A 23243-nucleotide genomic window follows, 5' to 3' on the forward strand; every position below is an offset into this window, starting at 1 on the left:
AGTAGTTATTCGCGACAGTTAGTATGTTTTGTTGGGTTTCAGAAATGTTTTGAGTGCGACACTTCGAACCCCCAATGGGTGTCGGTGACGTATGGGATATGGATTTGCCTGGAGTGCTCGGGCGTGCACCGCAGCCTCGGCGTGCACATATCCTTCGTACGATCTGTCACCATGGACAAGTGGAAGGAAAACGAGATTGAGAAAATGCAAGTGAGTGCACCCTATTCCAACACCATTGCGAAATTGGCTATGGTATTTTTTTTACGCTGGCTGCTTGTTTTTTAAAATAATAAATCCATTCTCTAACTTGCGATATTAAACAAAAAATAGATGATTAGTTTTCTTGCAACAAATGCATATTTAAGAGATATTATAGGCATAACTCCTGCAAAGCGATATTAGCATGGTGGCAATAAATGTAATTGAAACAAATTATTAATTGTCGAGGTTTTTTTAAACTTACAATGTACAGAGAGAGTTTGGGGTTTGGTAATTAATAGTTGTCTTAATGCATTCATCGTGGAGTAACACATTGTACTAAATTACAATGGATTATGTATCTATCTATACTACAACCAAGATTCTATAATCACCATTTCAGAAAATATACAAAAAAGCACGTAAGCAGTTCCATTGTCCAATGTAAGTGGAGTGGTAAGCGTAGTTTTTTAATAGGTAATTTTAACTGCATACATTTTACTTAAAGAAGCTTGCACAGCTGGTTAGATACCCAACAAACAATTTGGTTGTAGTACAGTCAAGTAGCTATACAACTCGAAGTATTAATTCAGTCAAATTGTGTTTTTTGAAAAACTAATTATAGCCAGCATTCTATGAATGTAGTATGATACCTTTGGGTATGGTGCTTTACGCAGGCTAGCGTCCCGTCCCCTCCCCCTGACGCAACCCCCCCCTTTTAGCATAAATATGTCCCGATTGGGAGTTTTTTTTGTTTTTTGGGGAAAGTATACAATATAGGAAAAAAGTGTCAATGAAAGAAATGTTCCCTATTAAATTCTAAACAAAAAAGGTTATATTCATTTTTTTGATACGACGCACCATATTCATGCTATGGCTAGATGAACTTCGACAAAATTTAACTGTTGAAAAACTTGCAGAAGATCAATATAACATAGTATGTGATAGTAACAAAAGAAATCATACAGGACAATTAACCTTGCAAGCTTATTTTCCGTATAAGATTTTTTTCAGTACTATCACGTACTAACTTATAATGAACTTCAACAAGTTAATACATGAATAATTATGGTGAGTCTTACCAAAAAGTTATATATAACCTTTTTTGTTTAAAATTTATTAAGGATTATTTCTTACCTTGACACTTATTTCCTAACTCTAATACTTTTCTCAAAAATAAAAAAAAACCGTAAACCGGGACATATTTCATGCTAAAAGTGGGGGTTGCGTCAAGGGGAGGGGGAGGGACGCTAGTGTGCGTAAAGCACCATACCCAAAGGTATCATACTACATTCATAGAATGCTGGCTATAATTAGTTTTTCTTGCCCTTACATTAGAACATAATTTAACCGAATCATATTATAAAAGTAGCATAATAGTTGCCATTCCGAACGTACATCGCATAATGGTGCATTATGCAACTAAATAGTCGGATAAAGTTATTGTTGTATAGCAAGGTCGAATAAAAGTTTATTCTATCATTTTATGCAACTAAATAGTCGGTAAACTTATTGTCGTGTAGCAAGGGCGAATAAACGTTTATTCTACCATTTTATGCAACTAAATAGTCGGATAAAGTTATTGTGGTATAGCAAGGTCGAGTAAAAGTTTATTCTATCATTTTATGCAACTAAATAGTCGGATAAAGTTATTGTTGTATAGCAAGGTCGAATAAAAGTTTATTCTATCATTTTATGCAACTAAATAGTCGGATAAAGTTATTGTGGTATAGCAAGGTCGAATAAAAGTTTATTCTACCATTTTATGCAACTAAATAGTCGGTAAACTTATTGTCGTATAGCAAGGGCGAATAAACGTTTATACGACAGTTGTAGAGTAGGTATCACGACGACTCCTATAGAATTTTCTTACACAACAGTTGGTCGCATAGACAGAGAGACAGCAGTCCTCAATATTAAGGTCGTAATAATGTCGTAGTCATGACAATTTTGTGGTATGAATATCCATTATGCGACTTGTAATCTACTAATAGTTGCTTACACGTCATAAAAAAGTTTTCCTTATAAAACAGTCTACTAACTGTTACTATGGCGACTGCTATCCGTATTTAAGTAGTAAAAGTGCTATTACACTACTGTTATTTAATCAACAGCCAAATAGATGTGGTAAAATAAACTTTTATACAACTTTTGAAAAGCTATGGCGACCATTCGCCATCCTTTTTGTTTATTTTGTACGTGGCAGACATAGCGACTTGTATAAAGAACTGTCACTATCACATGTATGCAGATGACCTATAAATTTATAAAACGTTCCATCCCCGGGAGACACAAACTGCTGTGGAGCTGTTGAATCAGGATCTTGATCGTATCGACATTTGGTCTGGACAGTGTGATTTAGTCCTTAACCCCAACAAGTCAAAGTTTCTAGTGCTGGGCACTAAAGGCCAAGGTGACAAAGTCACCAGCTTTGATATTAATGTTATGCTCGGGAGGGAACGCCTCGAACGAGTCTCTGCAGCACGTAACCTTGGCCTACTCTTAGACGAGGGCTTGCGTTTTGAACAAAATGTACTCGATGTCGCTAAAAACTGCTACTATAGATTGAAAGTACTATACCACAAAAGAGATAGGTACAGAAATCAATCAACATACAAAGCGCGCTCGAGCAACGCACACATAGACACTGCTCACGGACACGATATCTCGGACCAGTTGGGACCAGTGCAAGCGCGAGTACCATCCGCTTAAGACACGCGTCTGTGAACTTTTTTGTGCAATAATGGAGAAACAAAACAAAAAGTTATTATAACTGTACAGTGGACGGTTGTTTAAATTCAACATTAACCGGTGAATTGTCGTTTTTTAAGCTACCAGTGGTTAGAGAGAATGCGTATGCGAATTTATTACATTGTACATGATAATGCGAATTTATTACAGTTTAAAATATAATAATCGTGTATTTCGCCAATCTCGAAATCATCGCAAGATATTTTCTGTGGCAAATTTGTAATATAACAATGACATTAAAATGAAAATACCTATTTGAGTTATTAATGTTATTATTAATTTATATTTCCATTCTTCCCGTTTCATCCTCAACAATAAATCAAACAACTAGATACGAGATACGATACGATGGATACGAGTGCCACTACCACGATAGTTTTTAGGGTTCCGTACCCAAAGGGTAAAACGGGACCCTATTACTAAGACTTCGCTGTCCGTCCGTCCGTCCGTCCGTCCGTCTGTCACCAGGCTGTATCTCACGAACCGTGATAGCTAGACAGTTGAAATTTTCACAGATGATGTATTTCTGTTGCCGCTATAACAACAAATACTAAAAACAGAATAAAATAAAGATTTAAATGGAGCTCCCATACAACAAACGTGATTTTTGACCAAATTTAAGCAACGTCGGGAGTGGTCAGTACTTGGATGGGTGACCGTTCTTTTTTGCTTTTTTTTGTTTTTTTTTTTGCATTATGGTACGGAACCCTTCGCGCGCGAGTCCGACTCGCACTTGCCCGGTTTTTTGTGCAAAAGTCATAGTTCGCAACAATCGCAACCCTAGAGCGACCGCCGAGCGTAGGTATGAAAAGTAAAGTACATACATGTGATTGACTTCTGTACTTATCTGTTTTGTGACTATACCAGGTTCGTCAATATCTCAGTGTCGACCTTAGAATAAAACTATGCGATACTATTATCCAAACTAAACCAGGGGTGCGAAGCTCCTGACTTCGGTCAAACTCGGCTCCGCTCGGCTCAGCATTGCTCCGAGCAATTATTAGGGTTGGCACCACTTGGCTTCCTTTTGCGTGCACGACCACAGATAAGATAATCACTTGATTTTTGACAACCCTAGATAGCCGAAAGGGATAGTGCTATATATTAGAAAGGGACAGCATGATTCGACCCTGAACCGCTGTCAAACTTCGGTTTTGTAGGAAGCTTCCTTTCTGTACGGTAGTACTATTAATTATTCTGTGACTAAACTATGTCGATACTGTGATTAATGGTTGTTTACTGGCTCGTTCGAAGGCACACGTCGATCGTTGCATTTTGCGACCCTTCTTTTCGGTGTAGTAAAATTTCAACAGCCCCAATACCTTTTTAACAAGTTGTCGTTCTCCTCCCGCCCAATGAGAGATGCCATTCGACTTCTCTGTCCGAGACACGGCGGTTGCGCAGCGTTTCGTGGCAGTTTTCGCTATTCTGCCACGAAATGCTGGAACAACATACCCCCTCCAATACGTTACGTAACTCAAAAACATTACACACTTTTAAACTTAAATTTAAACAATATCTTTTAAGCTTGCAACTGCCGTGTTCTTAGCGTTCCATGGATATTTCTTGTTGGTTAAAACCGTCGAGCGTTGCCTTTTCTATAAACCGATTTACAACTACCAACTCACAAATTTTATATTATAAATTTAATTCTCTATTTATTCAAGTTTCCTTTTTTTATGTATAAATGCCCCACTATATTTAATATTATACTAACTAAATACATGCCTGGCTGACTTCTTCTATATATTTACATATCCACTCACTTGCTTGATATTTTTCAGTGACCTCTATTATTGTAATAAAATAAGGGTGACAGCTGGTAGCTACAGTTACCAAAAGCATGTGAGTGGATAAGCCCAACCCACTCACTTCCATATCAAATTTAATTTTCTTTTCTCTTTCTTCATGTATAAGTTTCTAATTTGTGTTAAATATTAAGTACTGAATCACATTTTGACACTGCCTTTACTGTTCTGAGCTATCTTCTTTCTCTGGGCTCCACGGAAGACCAGTGCTATAGCATATACAGGGTGGAAAGATAAGTCAGGCCCTGGAGGGAAACTACCTTAAATCCTTAAGCTGGCTCATTTTACTTAAAGGAGACATTCCTTTATTTTTAAAAAGAAACAAAACAGCATTACAAGAACATTAAGAACCTATTTTGCTATGGGCCACGTACGAGTCATTTACGAAAACCTAAAAATAGAGATCTGGAAATTTAATAATTTAATATAATTAACTTGTATATTAATTAATCAACATTTAAAGAGGTATTAAAGGGGGTAACCCCTTTAATATCTATTTAAATATTGATCGTAGCGAAAAAGTGTACAGAACCTTTATTGTGGACAATTTTATGCTTAATATTTATGTAGAATATTGTTTTGCAACGGGCCACCGTGTACGAGTTATTTACGAAAAACTTAAATAAAGTGACTGATTGTACTTAACTTTCTTCCTTTAATATCGGTTTAAATATTGATCCTAGAGAAAAGTGTTCCAATTGTTTTTTGGAGGAAATTTGATGTAGGTAATTTATTCTTAAAAATCTATTTTGCCATGGGACACCGTTTACGAGTTATTTACAAAAAACTAAAAAAGCGGCCAAGTGCGAGTCGGACTCGCCCATGAAGGGTTCCGTAACAGCAAGTAACATTTATGTTACTAAACCGCAATATTATAATAAAATTGCGGTTTACGGTTTATGACGTATTAAAAAAAACTACTTACCAAATCTTGTTCAAACCAATTTTCGGTGGAAGTTTGCATGGTAATGTACATCATATATTTTTTTTAGTTTTATCATTCTCTTAGTTTAGAAGTTACAGGGGGGGGACACATTTTACCACTTTGGAAGTGTCTCTCGCGCAAACTATTCAGTTTAGAAGAAAATGATATTAGAAACCTCAATATCATTTTTGAAGACCTATCCATAGATACCCCACACGTGTGGGTTTGATGAAAAAAATAATTTTGAGTTTCAGTTCTATGTATGGGGAACCCCAAAATTTTTTTTTTCTATTTTTGTATGAATATCTTAATGCGGTTCACAGAAAACATCTACTTACCAAGTTTCAACAGTATAGTGCTTATAGTTTCGGAAAAAAGTGGCTGTGACATACGGACGGACGGACAGACAGACAGACAGACATGACGAATCTATAAGGGTTCCGTTTTTTTGCCATTTGGCTACGTGGTAATGGTGTCATGGAGCACCTGGTTTTGTACCCTTGTGTACCCTTCAACGGCCAAGTCACACAACATTAACTATAATAATAAACAAATCGCAGTAAGGAACCTTAGACTTGGCACGACTTTGTCTAGATTTCATTACATTTTAGAGATAAACAAGCAGCTCCATCGAGACTTGGCTAGTTTTTAGGGTTCCGTAGCCAAATGGCAAAAAAACGGAACCCTTATAGATTCGTCATGTCTGTCTGTCTGTCTGTCTGTCTGTCCGTCCGTCCGTATGTCACAGCCACTTTTTTCCGAAACTATAAGCACTATACTGTTGAAACTTGGTAAGTAGATGTATTCTGTGAACCGCATTAAGATTTTCATACAAAAATAGAAAAAAATAATAAATTTATAGGGTTCCCCATACATATAACTGAAACTCAAAAATTTTTTTTTCATCAAACCCATACGTGTGGGGTATCTATGGATAGGTCTTCAAAAATTATATTGAGGTTTCTAATATCATTTTCTTCTAAACTGAATAGTTTGCGCGAGAGACACTTCCAAAGTGGTAAAATGTGTGTCCCCCCCCTGTAACTTCTAAACTAAGAGAATGATAAAACTAAAAAAAATATATGATGTACATTACCATGCAAACTTCCACCGAAAATTGGTTTGAACAAGATTTGGTAAGTAGTTTTTTTTTAATACGTCATAAACCGTAAACCGCAATTTTATTGTTACTTGCTGTTACGGAACCCTTCATGGGCGAGTCCGACTCGCACTTGGCCGCTTTTTTACAGAATGTTTTTGGTGGGATTTCACTTCTTTTTGTAGAAACGTGGGCATATTGATTTATTTTATTAGATTTTCTTATTTAACACATTTTTTTTCTTTTTAGGAGTAGTTTTTTTATTATAACAAATCCTTCTTTTCTTTTTTTCCGGTTCTGATTCTTGTACAGTAGCAACAGTTTTTCGTATTGCCCATTCATTAAATCTAATAATTAAATAATAATCAGTAATCCGTCACTAATCATCATATAATGACTTGGCAATCGCACATAATGCTTTACTCGTACCGTACTCGTAAATATGTGTAATGCTCAAACTGCAATTAGCGCTAGCGTTATGTTCAATTAGAATTATTTTTAATAGGTGACGATGATCCTTTTGTCATTATGCAGCCGTGCGATGGCCAAGTCATTATACGTATTACAAATTAAAGATATCTTATTGATACGGTTTTAACACCCCCTGGCACTGATTAAAATAACCGACTTGGTTTCACATTACATCTCAAAACTTTTTTGTAGTAAAAGCGTTGCGAGACTTGCACCTTTTTACATGTAATGTTTTTGATGGGATCTCATCTCTTTTTGTAGGCAGTCCTTCTTTTCGGGTACTCATACCCATACTATGTATACACATATCATAACTAAACATATCTTCATTCATACTCACATCGTACATCGTAGTGTACCTTTACTTTACTTTACCTACTATTTGTAGGAACTGCGACAGTAACTTTGTAATATCATATATTTATATGGGATTACAAACTTACTTATGCAGTTCTTAGATCTTTAAAACGTGACTGATACTGCAATATTTTTAGGTTTTCCCTTTATGTGGCCATTAAACCCTAACTCTGTACCAAATTTCAGCTCTCTGAGTTTATGGGAAGTACTAGTTCTATTCTGATGATCATGAGTGAGTTTCATAAATGCGAAACTTTGCTTTCGCTTAACTTCGGAAGTAAATGACCTACAGACTTGAAATTTTGGATTTTAAGTATGTGATTATATATTACTGGATGACCAAATTTCTGCGTTCTGGTCTTATCCAGAGGTTCTCAAATAGGGGCCTGAAAATGCGGCGAAATGGTTCCAGTAAAGGATGGTACGGCAGTGTTTGCTTCGCGCTCGACTTGGCGGGGGCACTGCCGTGCCCCCCGATGTACTTACAGTTACGAATTTCCCTTGAATCCGAATGATATTGTTAATTCAGCAGCATATATTACGATTAGGGATGAAAAATACATTACCATTTTTTTTTACAATAAGTCATTTTATACAAAGACTCTCACACGGTTGCAATTTAAGATGAATTATTTAGATACATGTAAATTTTGAGTAAAAATCACCGAGCCCGGTTTTACTATTAATTTTTTTTTTAAATTTCTAGTTAGTAGCCAACATGGCAATGATATATAGTTCCATTCAGCCAAGTAATTAAAAAAGTTTTTTGGTGAAATATCGTATTATGTATTTAGCATTTTATAATTTATATAATAACAAATAAATATTTACTTTATATCGTGTAATAATATTTTTTGGACGTAATAAATGTTTAGTGGCGAAATAATATTTTATTTGAACCTCCAAACTCTTTGGCGAGTACGTAATGGATTACAGTCAATGAGGTTGTCTATGTTGCTCTAAGAAATATGTCATGCATTGATGACGTCAACTCTTACGTCGCCGAGTCGGCCGAGTGGTGAATTTCGCACTTTTATTTTATTGAATATATTAATAATCCTTCAGTTTATACTGAGATTGGGCCATATTTTAGAATCATATTAACATATACGTTTCTTTGAAACCATTATTTCCATGATTCTTTGTTACTGTCATCAGGCCAATTTCCAGACCTGTTTCTGCAGCAGCAGGCAAGTTTGTCCGTGTAGGCTCCCAGTTGTTGTTGACCTTCGTGCCACCCCAAGTAGACAGACAGGGTAGATGTTGAGTTTGTGCTGACTGTCCCCAAACATGCACCCCTTGATAAATGGCTCTTAAAAATGCTGATGTTAAAGCAGCTTTGGTCGGTGGGATGTGTTCTATCTGCCAGTCTTTCTTGGCACTCATTTACTTAAGTACAGTCAGCAGCAGAAGTTGCTAAGCGGGCGAGGTGTTCAAAATTACCTTGACACGCTCTTATTTTCTTAACAATAAAGTCGCGTCAAGTTCATTTTGAACACCTGGCCCGCTTAGCAACTTCTACTGCTGACTGTACACGAAGCTGATCTGAAATAATAATTATGACACACAATATTCTGATTTCTGGTTTAAGCTTTGAAAACATGTTAATTGGTTACAAGCAAAGATTGATTGTGTAAAAACGAAGAAAATACCGTATGATAAATCGAGACATTTGACAATTTAAGAAAATAATCGTGAGCTGGCGAACTATAGTGGTTGATGACAAGTTTGTATCAATGATATCAGTCCATGCATTGCGAAATTTGACATTTTCAGATTTGTTTTGAGGATTCAATGTGTATGGCACCCATTATTAAAGCAAGCCGGCCACGGTCCCCCTCTCCCCTCACTCGAGAAACGCCACTGTCACGGTAAACGGTTGGTACGGCTCAAGTATGGACAACAAGGAAACAACCGGACAATTGCACGTCGGACTCGCCCACCGAGGGTTCCGTACTTTTTACCCGACTACGGCAACGCAAAAGGAGGGTTATGATTAGTATTTGTTGTTATAGCGGCAACAGAAATACATCATCTGTGAAAATTTCAACTGTCTAGATAGCACGGTTCTGGAGATACAGCCTGGTGACAGACGGACGGACGGACGGACGGACGGACGGACGGACAACAGAGTCTTAGTAATAGGGCCCCGTTTTACCCTTTGGGTACGGAACCCTAAAAACGCTATATCGGCGGTGAAATTTGCGTTTGTGTTGTCTATTTGCTGTACAATATTAAAATTTAAACATTTCAATGGTATCATATTTGGAAGTACAATAAAACTGAAATTTTGAATCTTAAGAGGTCTTGTATTTTTTTATTATTTCCATATTTTATTGCCTGCGATTTTTTTATAAAATTCAGATAAGATAAAAATAAGTTAAAAAATTGTTTATTCAAGTAGGCATATTACAATGCGCTTATGAACGTCAAATAAACCTAAACCGGCTCCAACCGTACACCTCTGCCCCGAGAAGATTTAAATCCCCCCTCAATTGGAGGAAGGTATCCCAATATGGGACCGGCAACAAACTGGGCGGGACACATCTTTTCAAAACATTATTACATCTTATAATTAACATGCATTACGAGTAATTAAGAAAAATATAATTTAAATTACTATAGAATTCATGCAATTATACTCAGTGAGTACATAAGTTTATAGAATTTGATAAAAAAAAATGATGTGCTTTCTTACCTGAGCTGAGTCACCTTTAACTCTACACATAATACAATGCTTTTAATTGCTACTTGTCGCTATTACAGTTTCTGGTTTGGACCATGCATGTTTGTCTGTCAAGTAGTCCTCGACTCTGTAATGCCTTCAACATCAATGACTTTTTTAAGTAATTTTTAAGAGCTGGAAAGGGTAATCTTAAAGCATCCTCAGGTAACTTGTTATAAAAATGAATGCATTGCCCAACGAATGACTTCTGTACTTTACGAACACAAAACTTTCTGATAGCAAGCTTATTTTTATTTCTAGTATTATAGTTATGGACATCAGAATTCTTAGTGGAGGAGTCTAGAATCTTAACAACATAAATAATAATATCATATACCTATGTATTGGGAAGCTACAGTTAAAATATGAATTTCTTTAAAAAGTTCTCTTAATGATTCACACACTCTTAAATTATATATGGCTCTCTTTTGTAAGACAAATATAGTCTGTATGTCAGCTGCTTTGCCCCAATACCATATGACATTACACTATGAAAATAACTATAATAAACAAGGCGAGCTGTTTCAACATTAGTCAATTGTCTAATTCTCCTCACAGCGTAAGCGGCCGAACTTAATTTCTTTGCTAGTGTTCCTATATGAGGACTCCATTGTAGATTTTTGTCCAATGTAAAACCAAGAAACAGTGCTTTATGTACCATCTCTAAGCATTCATTATTCAAAAGTATCTTAGTATCGACTGGTTTAACATTCGGCAAAGAAAATCTAATGCATTTAGTTTTCTTAGCATTTAGAACCAAATTGTTCATAGTAAACCAGTTAAGTACATCAACGAGTGTGCTGTTAATTACACTGTAATCGGTAGATTTCCGATCAACCTTAAAAAGTGCTGACGTGTCATCAGCTAAAATAATAATTTCACAAAGATTTTCTACTACACATGGCAAATCATTTATATAAACCAAAAACAGGAATGGACCCAAAATAGAACCTTGTGGCACTCCTAATTGGACTACAGTACCGCTAGACCGCGTTTTGTTTACAACAACTGTTTGTGTTCTGTTGCTAAGGTAAGAAGACAAAGTTTAGGGCATTTTCTGACAGACCATAGTGTTCTAATTTCAAAATGAGAACACTATGGTCTGTCACATTTCGACATTTGTCACCGCCTCCATTTTCTATAAAGTTCTTTTTCTCAAATATGGACGACAAAGTCGACTTTGCCGTCTAAAAAATAGGTCGCGAAGCGCTTAGTTTATGGTCAGTCAAAAATTAAAAAGTTAAAAACATTGCAGTCTCGATTTTGGGACTGCAATGTTGCATACAAATTCCATTATTTGTCGAGTTCCCAACTTTTTAAAAGTTGAAATGGCCATATCAATTGAAGGCACAGGCCCATTAAACAGCCAAACAGATGATTAGTACCGCGACTATTTAGTTGTCTCAAATAGGTTGGCGTATTTTCGGCAGAAAAATACACTTCTATTTTTTTATTAAAAAAATAAAAAGGCGGCAAGGGCTTTCTTCTGTGAAAATATATAACTAGGTAACAACGTTGCTTTTGTAAAATATTTCTATGATATTTATATTTCTTGCACCATTTTTGAGAAAAGCACTATATATGACTCGGCTGGAAGGCTACTTGCTGGCTTCGGATTCAATCCTCCTCCTGCGAATCCTCAGCCTGCAAGTAGCTACTTCCGAGCCTCGACAATAATGTACTATTTCTCAAAAATGGACGGCAAACTCGACTTTGCCGTCTAAAAAATAGGTCGCGAAGCGCGTAGTTTATGGTCAGTCAAAAATTAAAAAGTTAAAAACATTGCAGTCTCGATTTTGGGACTGCAATGTTGCATACAAATTCCATTATTTGTCGAGTTCCAAACTTCTTAAAATTTGAAATAGCCATATCAAATGAAGGCACAAGCCCATTAAACAGCCAAACAGATGATTAGTACCGCGACTATTTAGCTGTCTCAAATAGGTTGGCGTATTTTCGGCAGAAAAATACACTTTTCTGTGAAAATGTATACGTAAGAACGTTGCTTTTGTAAAATATTTCTATGATATTTATATTTATTGCACTATTTTTGAGAAAAGCACTATATATGACTCGGCTGGAAGGCTACTTGCTGGCTTCGGATTCAATTAAACGGACTCCCAAGGTCGTCCGTTTAAAACGAATCCTCAGCCTGCAAGTAGCTACTTCTGAGCCTCGACAATAATGTACTATTTGTTATTTATTAACTGGTGTCCCGTCGGCAGGTCGGCGGCAACGCCCGTCTGAAGGAGTGGTTCGACAGCCAGCCCGACGTGACTCCAGGGATGACCATCGCGCAGAAATACAACACGAAGGCCGCGGCCATGTACCGCCAGAAGGTCAGTTCAGGTCACACGCCCGCTTCACGCGGCCAAATTATGACATAGCATGGCCGCCATGTTGGATTTCAAAATAATCATCATTTTCGAAATCTACGCCCCCCAAAACCTAAAAAACGACATCCATGACGATTTTTATGACATAGTGCATGGGCGCCATCTTGGATTCCAAAATGGTCATCGTTTTCGAAAACTGCGCCCCCCAAAACCTATAAAACGACATCCATGTCGACTTTTATGACATAGTGCATGGCCGCCTTTTTGGAATCCAAAATGGTCATCATTTTCGAAATCTGGGCCCCCTATAGCCTATAAAACGACATCCATGACGACTTTTATGACATAGTGCATGGCCGCCATCTTGGATTCCAAAATAGTCATCTTTTTGAAAAAAATCTAAAATTAAAAAGATTATAATATTATAAATGTGTAACAAACCGAACACTTTCATTTGATACCAAACTTGACCATACTTTCTTGCAATAAAAATGACCAGAATAGCAAGACCCCTCACAAATGGCTTTTTAGCATTTTAAGTTCTTCTAGCTCAATAACCTCTTGGCCGAGCCTGCTCAAAATTTAATGGCTAAAATATAATGCCCTCAACTACACGTTTACCCAATTTCATTTAAATTAGAACAAATTTACTTAAGTTCTTGAGTATCAAACTATCTTCTTACAGTTCAGCTTAAAAACATCGAAATGCCGGGACGTGCCGCTAGCCAGCCGCGTGATCCAAGTCGAATGTAAGAACTTCGCTTCGCTTCGCTCGCTCGTTCGATTAAGCAATAAAGCTCAATGTTCTAATCTAGTACGGGCTGAAATACGAGGATCTCACAGTTACATTCTAACTTTGTGACTAGTCATTCTTCTGGACTAGTCATTGAGTTTTCACTTCTGTCGGCATTCCCGGAGTGCAACCCAATGTTTTTTTTAAATTACTCATATTACAACGCGCACGTGCACTCAAACGAACCCGGTTGAGGTACGCTCTTAACCAGTACATTTGACCTCAGATTACCGCGCTCTCGGAGGGCCGCGAGTGGAGCCCCTCGGACTACCAGCCGGCCCGGCCGGCGCCCGAGCCGCAGCGCTGCGCCGCCTCCAAGGACTTCTACTCCAACGGCCAGGAGTTCCACAACAGCGGCTCAGACAACAACATCAGCTATCAGTGAGTATTCGCTAGCTGTGTGCTCCGCCATTTTGAAGAAAAAAACGCGTTTTGTTTCGTATTTTGACCGTCAAAGACGTCAACTGACGCGCGCCCAGCACCGACCTTCGTGCATTCTGAGAAGATTTAGTATATGGCGCGAGGCGCGGCGTGCAAAGAGTTCTGTTCTAACCCTCGGTGGACTGATACTCTCTGTAAAGGTTTACAAATTGTCAATAATCAGTACGTCAGCACCAAAAGTAGCGGATGAAACAACGCACCAAAAGTATCTGGAATACTTCTCCAAATATATTCTCTAGATCACGTTCAAAAATATTTACCACGATATAATTGTTCCACTCAGAGACATATTTTTCTTTATGTAGCAACTTAATTAAGCAGTGATACTTTTTACTCGTAGTCTGATCCGCTACTTGCGACGCTGATTGTACTACTAGCAAACACTTGACTCTGCTTCGTTTTACAGCAGCGAGTGCGGAAGCGGTCGCTACACGGGCTTCGGCAACCAGCAGCGGACGCGGTCAACCCCCCTGTCGCCCACGCACACCGGCAACGAAGTCGTGGACAACAGTCTTGCTGCCCTGGCTTCGGTAACTCATTCTGGCAACCAGCAGCATTTCTCTATTCCAGCGCCAAGCTTTACGCGTTTATCCTCAGTTTTAGTGTTCCGTACCCAAAGGGTTAAAACGAGACCTTATCCTATAGGGAATATTACGCAAAGCTCTGCGCAGGGGGCGCCACTACCACTATCCATCACTATCTAATTCAGTACCACTATCCATATCCATATATATCCATCTGACATATTACTGTACTCTTTGACATTCTCTTCTGACATTCTATTAATCTGTAATCTGTAATTACTGTAGATGAAGTGTTCGATATTGTTTAGTCTCAAGTGTTGATTTACTTGTTTTTGTTTAGTTTTAAGTGTATGTGTAAAATGTATTTTCAAACACAATCCTGTATTGTTTATGAATAAATACTAAATACTAAAAATACTAAAATACATAAGGGCCACCCCATATCTAGCATCCCTCGAGCGTCGGCGTCTGGTCAGCGCTATGGAAAATGACGTCGCTGCGCAGTTGCGTCGACGTTGCGTCGAGCAGCGGCCATAGAGTTGTAGACGCCGACGCTCGAGGGACGCTAGATGTGGGGTGGCCCTAACTAAATTTCGATTTTCGCGTTTCCCAGTAGGTACCGCCTTGATGCATCAATGTCATATCTTATTGTCTGTGAAAACTTGTCACGGCAGTTGAATTTTCATAGATGATATATTTCTGTTGCCGCTATAACAACAAATACTATATAGTACGGTACCGTCGGTGGGCGAGTCCTACTCGCACTTGTCCGGTTTTTAGAAACGTTTTTAATTATTAATTATCGTTGTCTATGTGACAGGGATGGTCACTGTTCGCGTCGACGGTGTCAAAATGCGCGCGCACCGCAACTGAGTCGGCCGTCCGCTATGGCGGCATGGCCTCGCAGCGGGTCTCCGAGATGGCCACCACCGTCACTGAGAAGGTAATATCTACACCGAGATTACTCAAACTCTACTAAAATGTTCAAATATACTACGATTTAGTCAACTTTAATATTCATTATGTAACACTTACCAACTGTATAAAATAAAAGACATCAACGCGCCTTTAGCACAACAAATCTGCGTTTCATTCTGCGCGACTTCAATTTTCAAAACATATAAGCTAGCTAAAAGTACATCCGTTCCATACCAATTTTGGGGAAAGCCATAAGCCGTGCGTAGCGCTGTCGCCACCTAGCGGCCATATCTGTGCTGATCGTAACAGACGCGTTTTGTTACAGAGTGCGTCTTCTGTACCTAGTACTATTATTTATTCTGTGGCACTCAGCCGACTAAAGCGACACTGTGTGGATTAAATGGAACGTTAACGCTATTCTGTCAAACTATCACAACAGATGTTTCAAACGGAAAAATACGAGAAATAATTTTTAAGAAAAAAAAACCGACTTCTATGGGGCCCGGTGAAAGATTATGGTAGATGGTGCACTATGTAGAAAAGGAGGTAAAACCAGTACCTACTTTCTAGTAGCATTTCGTTTCCGTAAGGGTCGCAGTTATCTAGCCTAACCTAACCCACTTCTCTGATAGCAGTTCAGTTCTGTGAGGATCGCAGTTCGAACCTAATCAAACCCACTTTTCTAGTAGACCAGCGGTGGAACAAAAATGGGTTTTGATAACATTAAAGTTTTTTCTTTTTTGATATGTTATTGTAAGCATGTTAAATAACATTCATGTAGAAAGTTAGAAAATTTTAGGTGGAGCGTTCGGCCATATTTAAATTTTCAATTTTTGCTAAATAACTATGTAAATATAAAATTAAAGTTACAAAAAACTTTAACATATTCAATAACACTTTAATTTATTCACACTATTCGGTTTTTAGAAATCTGGAACAGCTGCTTTCTGGTGAACGTAAAAACAGGAATTATTATGAAAATACAGAATTAGAGTAGCTGATATTGCAAAATTACGATATTATCTATCAACTTAGTATACATGTAAAAAGTTAGAAATGTAGACAATGTGCTTGTCTAGATATTGATTTCTCGTTAAGCAGTATAGCCAATATTGAATTAAAGTTTGTAGAGTTAATATTACACGGTCATAATAAAGATCTTACTTCTCACACAAAAGATTAGAAATATAAAATCACGGCGACACTAAATACTGATACGTAAGTATGCATTCCGAGCTTATATTAAGTTACATTTCAAACGCGCGGCGTTTGCGCGCGCCGCGCTGTGCGCCGTGGCAGGAGGCAGCGATCGACGGTCGCGGGCTAGCGGTTAGCGCGGTGCCCTTAAAAATACGCAAAGCGTTTATAAAATTATTATCAATGGTAAATAGTTATTTTACACAGTACACTAATGGAAACTTACCTTCCCTTATTTATTTCTATATGTACTAGGGATTGCCCGCGGTTTCGTTTACGTAGAATTCGTTATCGTGTTAAGTATAGAAATAATAGATACATTTGAAAATTATTTTAGGTGCATTGTCATACAGATAACTACCCTTGTTAAAGTATTCTTCAAATTCAATACACAGGTGTCATTTCAATATAATTTTGCGTAATTTGGCGCTTTTAGGTTATAAATGACTAGCGACATATATTTTTTAAGAGCGATCATCTCCGATAATATTTACTTTATCATAAAATCAATTTCAAACTGACGTTATTCAATATTTATCATTTTAAAGTCAATATTACCAACCAACTGATCCAATTTACTTACGGTAACAACTCAAAATTTGCATCAAATTAAATGCCACTTTTCTTATCCGTTACGAACAATCAAGAGGGCCTTTACGAGCTGATGTGGTGAAAATTTTATTTAACCTTCGTCCCTTGAAACCTTCACTACGCTCAAGGTTCAACTTTACGAACCACTAACTACGCTCGTGGTTCAATTTTAGAATGTTTGAATTTGTGAATGTGCTTCCTGCCTCGCACAGCCAAACTGTGGAATGAACTGTCCGATACGACCTTCAAACCTTCAAAGACCCCCATCTTAAAGGTCGGCAACGCGCTTGCAACCCTTCTGGTGTTGCGGGTGTCCATGGGCGGCGGTAATCGCTAACCACCAGATGATCCGTCTGCTCGTTTGCCTCCTATTTAATAAAAAAAAATGTTTCGCTTGTTTGGGTATCAATATTAGCACGAGCGGTTAATCAACAACTTTTCCCCTTGTAAAACAAATAAATAAGGTAGGTGAGGTGCAGGCATATGAGGCCCGGCGGGTAACAAGGCCCAGCATTCAAAAATAGCAGTTGCTCCCTATTATTCCCAATTATTCTGAATTTGTACTTGTTGCTAAGAAGGCCCACTGTCAGTGCAGGTAAAAAGGTCTAGTCCCGGGCCTTATTGAACGTATGAGATGAAATATTAGATTAAAATATTTTAAGATAATTTTCAATATTTTTAATCTCTTATTAATAAGGTCGATTGAAGAAACTTCTGTGAAATTATGACTTATAAATAACACTTGCACTGCGTGGGCTGTCAAAATTGCTGCAGACTTTTCTTGGTCTAACTCTAATAATTTTTCACTTGCTTTATTGACCTAAAGACGTTTTAAAGAATCAAAAAGTCTAATAACATTGAGGCACTTATACTTTTTAAAGGCAGTAACTAATTACAAGTGACTTTTTTTTGTTAATACATTGATAGGTATTTACGATCATCATCATATATTTAAGAGTATGACTCTTGTCGGTGGAGCAATTTCCATGTTTGGCGGTCCTCCGCCTTCTCTTTGACAGCCCGATACGACACGACTTTGATCTTTTCCTTTATTTGATCCATGAACGCTCTCCTTGGTCTTCCCCTCTTCCTGTTTGCTTCAACTTTCCCTTCTATGATATTTTTGATAAATTCGTCGTGTCGTATCAGGTGCCCAAGCATCCTTCCTCTTCTATTGTCTATAGTTCTTAACAAACTCCTCCTCTCTCCTACTACATAGGCCACACTGAATGTTTTGCACTACTGGCCACTGGTAAACATTTAAATTAAGAATTGTATATTTAAAAAAAATACAGGCTTTTGATTATGGAATGTGACAAATGTTGGCGACAAATCGATCGTCTTTTGTTTTTAATGGCTTGTCAAAGTAAGTCAGTGCGTTGAACGTGGCTTTAACGCGAAAATATTTTTAGAGCTATGATTTTGTTATGATTTTAAAAGTTCGCTTACTCCGCAAGAGTGTAGTGCTTGCCTTCAAAATGCTTTTGGGATTGAAGCACCACATCTGAGCATCGTGAGGCGTTGGTATGGTGAATTTAGTAGAGACAGTATTATTCTAGATAATGATTTTCGTGAAGGTCGACCGTCCACGGCGATCATTCAAGGAAACGTGGCTACTGTGAGACGACTCATTGAAGAAAACCCACGAATCACCTATGACGAAATTTGAGGACAATTAGGGATAGGTATGAGACAAATACAAAAGATTTTACTAGAATATTTAAAAGTCGGGAAGCCTTGTTGTCTTTGGATTCCTCACGAATTAACTTCAGTCCAAAAACAGGTACTTTTTGACTGGTGCCGAGAAATGCTGCGTAAGTACAAGCAAGAAAGTTCAAATGCTGTATATAACATCGTTAGAGGAGATGAAATCTGGATTTACTGCTACGATCCGGAAAAAAGGCATTAGTCCAGTCAATGGGTCTTTCGAAGGTGACAGGAGGCCCATAGAAGTTCAACAAGCCAAAAGCGTTGCCAAACATTTTGATCGTCTGTTTTTTTTAAACGCGACTTTTTTGTACCGTACTTTTAAATAATAAAAGAATGTTAAATACTGAGTAGTACACTACCATTTGTGTGCCCGCAGTCATTGAAAAAGACCGCGAGAGACGACCGAGAAGCCGCATCCTCCTGCGTCATAATAATGCGTCCACCGATACCGCAATAAAGGCAAAAACATTTTTTAATTACGAAAACGTGGAAAATGTCTCTTATACGGATTATAATCCAGACATTGCACCCTGTGACTTCTATCTATTTCCCAAAATTAAGGATTTAATTTGGGGTTTGACATTTAAGACCCCGGATAAGGCAGTTACTACGTTTCATCACCACGTCGAAAACATGCAGTCAAGTGATTGGGCCTCATGCTTCCAAAAATGGTCTGAGCGAGTGAATATGTGCATAGAATGTAAAGGGAAACATTTTGAGAAGCAATAAATGTATTATTATGGGGTCATTCCAGGTGATTTCAACAAATCGAGTGTGCCGTATGATTTTTGATTTGAATAAAAAAAATTGAGGATATGCTTCGTGGTGGCAGAAGTGCTGAACCACCACCAGTTTTTTTTTTAATCTTTTAATTTCCAAGTTTTGCCCATTCGAAGTTAACAGTGGGGTTAAATTCCTGCTTGTACAAAATCAGACCTAACTTTTTTCTATAAAAGGTAACGAAATAATTATTACTTTTTTTGATTAGGTAAGAACTGTGGAATGGTACTGTATGACAAAATTTATCTGAATTAACTACAAAAAAAATGGTGACCACCCGAAGTGTATACCTAATTGGTCAATTATTGCAATTTTAAATTGGTTCTTGTGCCAACCCTGGTGCATATCAAATATTACTTTGTTCTGAAATATAAAGTACTTGCCGTGTTCATCTTGTAAAATTAATATAATTGTGTTAGATCAATTACTTCTAATAGAAAAATATAAGTGAAAATTGAGAAATTCGAAAAATGCTCGTGTTCGACTCTAAAAAAATCCATGTGGAAGATATAATAAAAATTTGATTTTAGTCAGCAAATATAGCTGATATCTTCGTTAATTAGATTTAGAAAAAAAAGTTTTGTTATTTTGCCTATTTTTAGAAATATGATTTTTTAAACTGCTCGTCTCATACATTTTCGCTCTTGTTGTATTTATGCAGATTAAAATACATATGACCTTAAACTTATAAATATGAATGAATTCGATGGAAAAATATAAATAAAATCCAGACGATTGAAATTTACTTTATATATTTATACAAAAAAAAACATTTGCAAACCTTTGCTACTTTAAAATTTTCTGAAGTTGAATAACGTCGCACTTTTAATTCATTTTGAGAAATGGGAACGAAGCTATGATAAGAACGTGTATTTTTTATGGTCCTTATATTTTTAAATCGCTCTGATAGATATACCTCAGCTTCTTCGACATCTGATTTTGAGACGAAAAAGAACTTGATCCCATGAATTTGAACAGTCAACTATTAATAACACAAGCACTTACTACAAAGAGTTTGCACCACTTCATTATCTCCTAGATAAATACGATTTCCTATAGAACTTCGATAAGGATTATTGGGCCGTTTACTTATGTTCGTAATTTAGCCATGTAACATGCAAATAAAGCTTGTTAACAAGTCAGGAGGCGTCGGTTATTCACTACACGGCTAAATTAAGAAACATTCGCAAGTGATTCACAATCCTTGTCAGGTAACAGTGCATTGTCGAATTTCTACTAGTGCCATGCCTTATGGGAAACGGTCGCAGAGATAGTTCAGAGCCGGAAACCGCTACCAACTTTTATTATGTTGTTGGGCATGGCATCGGGTCTCCAAAACTGCCGGGAGACGGCGGCGCCGGCCATCTACTTCAGCGTAATGACGTCATAAAAATGACTCCCGCTTCATTGCGAATATTGCATACTGCACCCAAACTATGCATAGCACATACACGTGTGGGGTATTAAATGAAAGCCAATTAAATAAACTTTATTTTATTTATACAAAGTGTACCAAAATATGCAACAGTTTAAGAGAAATTTACAAATAAATAAAAATTACGTAAAAAAATATTCGTTTATTTAGGTTTTACAACCAAACCAAAAGTCGGACGATAAAGCAATGTACTACAACATTAAAGATGACGTCTCAAGCCATACACTGATATCAATGAAATCAAAATTGGACCAAATATGTGGAAATTATGGATCAAAATGTAGATATTTGCCCATACAAATGCATAAAAGTTAAAAAAATCCAAATTGGTCATTTTCAGGATAATCCGCATAAGCTTCTAGTATGTTATTAGCAATATGACCTGGATTCTAAAACTGCCGGGAGACCATCTCTGTTGTTCCTCAGTTACAAATAATGACGTCATATAAATAATCACTGCCGAATTTCGCAAAATGTAAATTATAGCTATACCACGAGTCTCACATACACATGTGTTACATGTAATGAAAGGTTATTAAATGTATTATGATTCACCTAAACATTGTTTGTAAAAAAAATGTACGGTTTCAGAGCTAGAAACAACGAAATAACACTTTTTATGGAAAAAGTAGATATGTATCAATTTTATAGTTAACTAAAATCGTCATAAAAAAATTGCGTATAATATTTGAAAAACCAGTTATTCAACTATATATCACAATTTAAATTTTACATTTCCGACAAAAACTGTGGAAGTTCTGGAAAAAAACTAAAGCGCCCCAACAATTCTACCTTAATGCGCTCATATTATGCAAAGAATAGTTCTAATTATCGAGTATTAAATGGATGAACATTACATAAAATACATGAAAACGACATTTTCGAATGGAACTAAAAAAATAATAATTTACTAGATAAGTAAGCAAAATACTGTTTCTTTAAGTACCTAATCTCCTCCTTTCAAAGTCGGTTAAAATGTGGCTTTTGTGACCTGAGCTACAAAGACAAATAAATTGACACCTAATTTATCAAAATCAGTTCAGTACTTTCATGCAAACGGTACCTACACATGCACGCATAGATAGCAAATTCTGCCGTAGTCGGACAAAAAATTAAAATTCAATAATTAGACCTTTACTATTATGGCCTGGCGTGGCTTGGCATCTAACGTTGAAACCCTCAGGCCGTAGATGTTAGCAGACCAGAGGGATGACCTCTGTATTTCGGAGGATCAGAGGGAAAATTCTGCCAGCCTTCTCAGCTCAGCCTTGAAACCCTTGCACCACTCAAGATTCCACTTTTATAAGAATACCCAACTGGCGCGAAGTGGCGCAGAATAGGGCAGAGTGACGCTCTTTTGTGTCAGAGGTCAAGATCCTCTTTGGGTCACTGAGCCAGTGATGTATGTATGTATGTATGTATAAGGCTAATCGAGGCTTAAATATATAATTATGTATCGCATTAAGTGAACTGATATGGCATTTACCGAGATAAGGCATTTTGTATTAGGCATGTACCTACTTACTGGCATGTAACTTTACATTTCTCTAATAATTTATTTATTTATTTATTAGTCAAATAAGTAACACAGCATTACAGTAAAACCAAGGCACTGTGAAACTACAAAATAAAATACAATAAGTACAAAGAAACTACGAATAAAAACCAAAGACAAATTAAACATTAGATTTGGGCGACGACGTAACAGCGTGGCTCCGTTGCGTCGTCTGACTTGGTGTAGGATTCGGCAGGTTGCCCCGGTACCGCCGAAACACCACACCCCTCGGCCAGAAGTCTGCGCTTGCGATGGTGTCCTGCAGCAGCCGCGGTACGCGCACCACAAATGAACTGAAGTGCACATAGTGACGCGACTGTAGCTGGTGCACCCTCAGCGTGTAGCCAGTCTTCCGGCGGACGTACTCCACCACCTCGTAGGCAACGGCGGAGTAATGCAGGCGAGACACGTAGAGCGCCTTACTCGGGATCGCAATTCGTAAACCAGAATTAACCGGTTCCGCAGTGCCACACAGAGTCTTACGCGGCGCCCTGCGCGCCTTGCTCTTCCTTTCCACCAGTGTGAATCCCTCCTTATCCACATTGGTGCGGGAGGACTTTTCCAAAAGGGGTGCCCGTGATTCACACGCCTTAGAAGGCGCATTGACCCGGTTAGCTGCGACAGGCTGA

At 37.6% G+C, this 23243-nt stretch overlaps 1 protein-coding gene across 1 annotated transcript in view; it reads left to right on the forward strand.

The window, feature by feature from the left end:
* Nucleotides 1-23243, forward strand: part of LOC134678970 (ADP-ribosylation factor GTPase-activating protein 1) — a 52483-nt gene that overhangs the window by 185 nt on the left and 29055 nt on the right. The window contains exons 2-6 of the mRNA XM_063537730.1: nt 43-210; nt 12560-12673; nt 13690-13844; nt 14311-14434; nt 15249-15371. Of these exons, the coding sequence (XP_063393800.1) occupies nt 43-210; nt 12560-12673; nt 13690-13844; nt 14311-14434; nt 15249-15371 (684 nt within the window). The remainder of the gene's footprint in view (nt 1-42; nt 211-12559; nt 12674-13689; nt 13845-14310; nt 14435-15248; nt 15372-23243) is intronic.

Source organism: Cydia fagiglandana, chromosome Z (assembly GCF_963556715.1).
Source record: "Cydia fagiglandana chromosome Z, ilCydFagi1.1, whole genome shotgun sequence".
Lineage (NCBI taxonomy): Eukaryota > Metazoa > Arthropoda > Insecta > Lepidoptera > Tortricidae > Cydia > Cydia fagiglandana.